General features: G+C 49.2%; 1 protein-coding gene across 5 annotated transcripts in view; it reads left to right on the top strand.

Annotated features, from left to right (window-relative positions):
• The first annotated feature begins 3207 nt into the window (after positions 1–3207).
• Positions 3208–6967, top strand: part of ADAM19 (ADAM metallopeptidase domain 19) — a 133429-nt gene continuing 129669 nt past the window's right edge. For all 5 annotated transcript variants that reach the window (XR_008625463.2, XM_055112831.2, XM_063604284.1 and 2 more), the window contains exon 1: positions 3208–3871. Coding sequence is in view for 4 of the 5 variants with exons in the window: in XM_055112831.2 (XP_054968806.1) it covers positions 3778–3871 (94 nt within the window). In the remaining variant the exon portion in view is untranslated. The remainder of the gene's footprint in view (positions 3872–6967) is intronic.

Here is a 6967-nt window from a genome sequence, read left to right as displayed (position 1 = left end):
TGCCACATACTGTTGAGGAAGGAATGTTGCACAGAGAGGTCAAGAAGAATCTGAAGACACAGGCCTTGCTGGGTTCATGTAAACAAGTGCTTCTCTGAGTTCTGTGAGCTGCTCTGGTAAACTAATTGAACCCAAAGAGGTGTCCTGGGAACCCCAACTGGAAGCCAGTTGGTCAGAAGTTCTGGAAGAACACACATCTGGTGTCTGAAGGGGGCCCAGTCTTGGAAACTGAGACCTCAACCTGTGGGATCTGATGCTATCTATAGTGTCTAAATTCACTGCGCTTGGTGTGTGGGGAAAGCCCCCACATCTTTGATCACAGAAGTCTTCTCTGTTGATTGTTGTTGTGTTGAGTGAGAGAAGAGGAAAAAGCACTTTGAGTTTGTGTTTTCTCCACCACCAATTGTGTTCTAGTGTTTTGTGGAAAGTAGAAATTGCAAGTGATGAACTTAAATATTCAGCTGCAGAGATTTCCAAAGTGTTGAAGATGAGGCCTGGCTTCTCCTCGGTACTTATGTAAAATGTGAGTGGATGGAGATAAATGGAAGGAATTGCTAAGCAAAAAGGAAACAGAACTTGAAGATTTGGAAAATTATTGGCCTATTCATATTGCAAAAAATAAAAAAGGATTTTCTGGAGAGGACACTAAGGGTGTGGCTGGACAATAACCCATGGAGCTAGTCAGCCATCTCATTAGAAGTCAGAAATAGAGATGGGTTTTACCAGCAAAGACATTGCCAATTTAGACCAAAAGGAATAAAGACAGGATGAAACAAAGGAAGGCTTTTAGAATTTTGTTCTACGGGACAGGACAATACAGCTCGCTTCATTCTTTAAGAAAAATGATTCACAGATCATCAGGGTTGCCACTCCCACCACAGCGGGCTGTTGGGGAGGCAGGGAGTGAAAGGGTGGAGTCTCCTTCTCTTGAGCAGGCCAGGCTGCCCCTGCCCAGTGCCTTGGGGTGGGGGACTGTGACAAAGAGCTATGGTGCTGGCCACTGCCTGGTGCTGTGGGGGTGACACTGCTGACCCAGTGGGCCTACAGGGCAGAATATCCAGCCAAAGAAGATTGTTGTAGAGCATTAAGATCTGATGGAATTTGCCTTGCTAGGTTTTGCACTTTTGGGGACTGTCACCTTGTTCTTTTCAGTATCTCTCTTTTGGAATCAGCACGTCTATCCTATGCCTTTCCCACCACATTGTATTTGGAAGCTGAGAGGAATTTTGCCTCAGGATGACTCAAACTTCAAGTCTCACCCATATCTAATACAGATGAAATTTAGATGACACTTCAGACTTGGAATTAATGCTGGAATGAGTGAAGACATTTGGGCTGCTGGGATGGGGTGGATATATTCTGCATGCGAGAAGTGTGAAAGGAAAAAAAATCTTAGGACTCCCAAATCACTAAGCCAAGGAAAAAGTCAAGCTGGGAACAATGTCAGGCAAACCTGTCCCCCATTTTATTCTTTTCTTCTTTTTTTTTTTTGAAATAGAGTCTCACTCTGTCGCCCAGGCTGGAGTGCAGAGGCGTGATCTTGGCTCACTGCAACCTCCACTTCCGAGGTTTAAGCGATCTCCTGCCTCAGCCTCCTGAGTAGCTGGGATTACAGGTGTGCCACCACGCCTGGCTAATTTTTTTTTGTATTTTTAGTAGAGACAGAGTTTCGCCACATTGGTCAGACTGGTCTCGATTTCCTGACCTCAGGTGATCTGCCCGCCTTGGCCTCCCAAAGTGCTGGGATTACAGGCCTAAGCCACAGTGCCAGGCCACCATCCTATTCTTAAATAAGATAGCTACAAAGAGAAACAGCTACATACCTTCCTCACAATTTTCACACAAGGAAATTCCTTGTGGACAAAGGGCAGACAGAATTTAAAGTCATCCCTCTGAGGCTCACCGGAAACAAATGCATATCTGATTGCTTCTTCTGCCCTATTGTTTATGTAAAAATGTAGATTCACTGAGCTAGACTAAATTGTGTATTCAGTGGAAGGTTGATCAAGGACTCAAAAGAATGTAACCTCTTCTGTTTCTTATCTACTTATAACCTGGAAGCACCACCCTTTCTGCAGCTTGGAGTTGTCTTGCCTTACCGGACCGGAAGCAATGTACATCCTACACATATTGATTGATGTCTCATGTCTCCCCAAAATATATAAAAGGAGGCTATACCCCCACCACCCTGGGCACATGTTGGGACCTCCTGAGGCTGTGTCATGAGCACGTTCTTAACCTTGGCAAAATTAACCTTCTAAATTGACTGAGACCTATCTCAGATATTTCGGGTTCACAGAAAGATACGAATTTTACAGCAGCTGGAGACTAATGGAGTCCCAAACGACATTAATGGCCAGAACCACTTATTTGATTTCCCTCATGGGTGCCCATGAGTAGGGTTTGATAGACCTACCTACCCATCATCTTCAGGAGTGCCTCGCCCTCTCCAACACTTAGCACTTCTCTAGTCAACCTGGGTTTGACTAAAGAGGCTCAGAAAAAGGAACAGATGGACGAGGTTTGAGGCTGGGATTCTACAAGGAGGCTTTGCTAAAACTTGCTGAGGGATCTTAGGCAAGTCATTTCTCTCTCATTATCAGTTTCTCCACCTGGAAAATAAGGTGTGTTGCATCAGGCTCTGGAGTTATACGGATGTGGGTTTGAATCTAGGCACTGACATTAGCTGTGTAATCTTGGGCAAGTGGTTTAGCCTCTCAGGTTTGATTTCCTCATTTCTAAAACAGGGATAGTACTAGTACCTACCCCATGGGATTACTGGGCTAATGAAAAGAGATAATGAATGCAGAGTCCCTGGCTCATAAAAGTTATTTTCTCCGATTAATTAAATAAGTGAATATGTGTAAAGTGCTGAAGACAGCGTTTGACACTTAGCGTTTTATCAGTCTTAGCTATCATGATTTTCTTATTCTAGTACATAGAAAGTCCTCAATAAGTAACAGTAGTTATTATTATTTTTGGTCACATGTCCCTGTGTCCCTCCAAAACCCTAACCATCCCCAATTCTGGTTTTCTCCCCGCATGCAGCCCAAGGGTTTTCACGTCCCAGTGCGATTGTCTGGGCTGTTTCCTCCGCCTGATGTTCCATTTCTCCTCCTCCCGATCTCAGATGGCTTCTCCTCTGGGATTCCTCTGGTCTTCATCACTCCCTCCTCCCAGGCAGAAGGAATGGCTCCTGGATTTGTGTCCTGCTTAAAAAAAAAAAAAAAAAAAGAAGTCCATATAGCACTTAGTTCTTTGTGCCTGGCGGTTGGGTTAACTCTTTCTGAGCCTGTCTCCGAGAGTGGCGGCCCCCGGGGGACGGCGCTGGGTGAATCACCTCTGAGTGTCACCCAAGGCGTCTGGCACAGTGCGGGACAGTAAACGGGCCGCTGTGCGGAGAGGGGTCCAGTTTAATTCCTAGAAGCCCGAGTCCCCGACCCTCTACAGGCCGTGTCCACCACAAATCCCTCCTCCTGGGGGGCTCGGATTCTCCCTTCCCCGCGGTCTCCCTCACCTGAGCCAGCCCCGCTCCCCCGAGTCTCGCCAGCTCCTCCCCGGCCCCTCCCTCCAGCCCCCTCCGAGCTGGAGCCTCCCCTCCTCCATCCCCCGGCGGAGGCCCGCGGGGCTGGGGGCGGAGCGTCTCGGCCGAGGGCTGGGAGCCGGGTGGGGAGGCGCGGGGCGAGCCGGGGGGTTCCAGACGCGCCTCCACCGCCGGGCAGGGGGCAGGTATGGCTGAGGGCGTGTGAGCGCCGAGCGCTAAGGGCCGCCGCCACCATGCCAGGGGGCGCAGGCGCCGCCCGGCTCTGCTTGCTGGCGTTTGCCCTGCAGCTCCTCCGGCCGCGGGCGGCGCGGGAGCCTGGATGGACAAGTAAGTGGCCAGGCGCGGGGGGATGGAGGCTGGGTGGCCCGGAGACCTGGGAGTAGCCCTGCGGGTCCGGAGCGCTGGGACCGCGACCCCTGCGCCTCCCGCAACTCCGCGGGGCCTGCGCCCCCGCCGCCCCCAGCCTGGGAGCCCGGGCTTTGTTCCCACGTTCTGCGCCCTGGGAGGTGGCAGAGGTCGGGGAAACCCGGCGCAGCCAGAAAACAGCCGGTTCGCTCACTGGCTAGCCTTCCCTTCTCGCCTTCTCCTTCCTCTGTTTTTCTGCTTTTGGCTTCTCTTTCCGCCGTTCTCGGGGCTTATCCTCCTCCGTTTTCTCACGGTCCCTCGTGTCCGCTCCGCCTCTCTGTCTGTCTTTCTCTCTACCGCCCGCTGCACTCGCCAACGCCGAGCATCCCGAGCGCCCTGCCCGTGTGGCCTGGGAGCGGCTTCCTGGGACCAGGCTCGGTGCCTGCCACACTGGTGGGGTAGGACATAAAATGCCCGCGGGAGACTGTGGTAGCCTTGGCTAGGGGATGGCTCGCTGGGTATCTGCAGCCGCACACTTCGGATCCCCGAGCTGGCAGGAGCCCTACTGAAGGCCAAGTCAAACGCACCCATTTCACAGATGGGGAAACCGAGGCCCACAAAAGGGAAAGGACTTGCCCATGGCCACGCCACGGGTTGAGGTCCGCGGTGGCACTGGAAACCAGGGCTCTCTTTCCACGCCAACCCGACGGCCGCCTTCTTTGGTCCTCAGTTTCCCCTTCTGTGAAGCGAAGGGGTCTGACTCGATGTTTCCAGCTAAGATGCCGGGTGATGTCCGTGTTTCTCAGGACTAGTTTCCCAGACACCAACCCCCTCCCCGGCTCCATCCCTCGGGGGCTCTAAGCAGATTTCGCGGAAGGCTTGGTCCCGGGGGGCGGTGCCCGGGTTCTCTCATTATGACCGGAGAAGGCTTAGCCCTGGCTCCACCGCTGCAGACGGGCTGGGCTGACTCCAGACTGCTGCTTGGGGGACCAACAGTCAGCGTTTTCAAATAAAGCGAGCACCGGCGGAGCGAGGGTGGGCTGGCTGGACCCCCGGGCCGCCTCAAACCCAGAGGCTGAGAGCTCTTCCGACAGTTCGGAACTTCCAGGGGCCGAGGTCGGGCGGTCCTCCCAAAGGGCTCAGAGGAACCGCCCTTTGAGCTGTTGTACCGAAGGGGAAACTGAGGCACAGGAGGTTCTAGGGTAGCACCAGGCCTGTGTCAGTGCTTAGTGCAGGAGAAAAGCATGAAGAAAGACAAGGAAAGCAAGTTACTGCTCCTAGCACAGGCGCCTTCTCTGAGTTTTGAGTCCTTGGAGACCACTTGCTGTAGAATATCTGGGAAATAACGAAAAGTGTAAAAGAAAATGATCTGCAACCCCCAAATCCACAGTTGCTGTTGATATTTTGTTTTTTTTCCCCTCCCCATGCTTTGTGTGTTCCTATGGATATATATTGATAAAATTGGAACCATACCCATAAGTACAGTTTCGTGTCTTGCGTTTTTCACTTCACACCATGAGCGTTTTCCACATCATTAAATTCTCTGTAAAACATGATTTTAATGACTCTATACAAAGTTTTCAAAAGTTAAAAACACGACTCATACAAATGTGGCCAAGATTTATTCAACTCATTAATGAGGTAGCAAACAGGAGAGTAAAGCTGATTCAGGGAGCATTAGAAAGGGGTGATACAAGCATTGGAGAAAGAATGTTGAAATCATGTGGCCCAGGGCAGATGCAGAAATGGTGGATGCCCCATGAAGCAAACCATAATTCTTGGTTATCTTTCTTTTTTAATTTCCTTCCTTCATTCCTTCTTTTCTTTCTTTCGTTTTTTTTTTTTTCAGAGTCTCTATCTGTTGCCCAGGCTGGCATGCAGTGGCACGATCTGGGCTCACTGCAATCTCTGCTTCCTGGGTTCAAGCTATTCTCCTGCCTCAGCCTCCTGAGTAGCTGGGCTTATTGGCATGTGCCACCACACCCGGCTAGTTTTTGTATTTTTAGTAGAGACGGGGTTTCACCATGTTGGCCAGGCTAGTCTCAAATTCCTGACCTCAGGTGATCCGCCCGCCTCGGCCTCCTAAAGTGCTAGGATTACAGGTGTGAGCCATTGTGCCTGGCCAGGTTATCTTTTTACTATGCTGAAATCACTTACATCTCTGTCAGACAGAATTCTATAGATATATATAGATTATATAACTTCACAGAGTATAGCTTTTAATCAATGGTAAATAAAAAGTCAATGGTACATTCCCCTAGATAATGCAGTAATCCATGGGTGGGACTGTTAAACAATGCTCTAATACGACACTGAGAAGACATCTTGCTTGCTCTTTGCCTTATTTCCAAGTTTTGGAGACCTTTTCTTAACATGTACTGTGTTCCTCTTTTGGTGAGATTTTAGATTGCTTTCACTATTTTTTTACAATCATAGATATCATTTAATTCCATTAAATGCTCCATTAAATATTATAGAATTCCTTTTTGTTTAAAATAATATAGACTTATCAGAGCCACCAGGGCAAGAGCGATGCTTGTCTTTTTTTTATTTCTGAGATGGAGTCTTGCTCTGTCACTCAGGCTGGAGTGCACTGGCGCAATCTTGGCCTCCCAGATTCAAGGGATTCTCGTGCCTCAGCCTCCTGAGTAGCTGGGATTACAGGCATGCGCCACCACACCCAGCTAATTTTCATATTTTTAGCAGAGACAGGGTTTCACCTTGTTGGCCAGGCTAGTCTCAAACTCCTGACTTCAGGTGATCCGCCCACCTCGGACCTCCAAACTGCTGAGATTACAGGTTGTGAGCCACCGTTCCTGTCCTGCAGTATGCTTGTCTTGTTCCTCCATGAATATTAAGCACCTATTCATAGCATAGTACTTGGCACATAGTTAAGTACTCAGAAAATATTTGATAAATATATGAATGCATTGTTTCTAATATTTGCCTGTCTGATGAATTGGTGTTGGTCCAATAAGATTATTTTAAAAATCTATGTTGACTGCAAGTGCATTATATCAGTATTCTGAAGAGAATGTTAATAATTACTCATAATCACCACTCTAACAGAACAACTAT

Source organism: Pan paniscus, chromosome 4 (assembly GCF_029289425.2).
Source record: "Pan paniscus chromosome 4, NHGRI_mPanPan1-v2.0_pri, whole genome shotgun sequence".
Lineage (NCBI taxonomy): Eukaryota > Metazoa > Chordata > Mammalia > Primates > Hominidae > Pan > Pan paniscus.
Note: the sequence above shows the minus strand (reverse complement) of the source record. Positions and strands in the feature narration are given on the sequence as shown.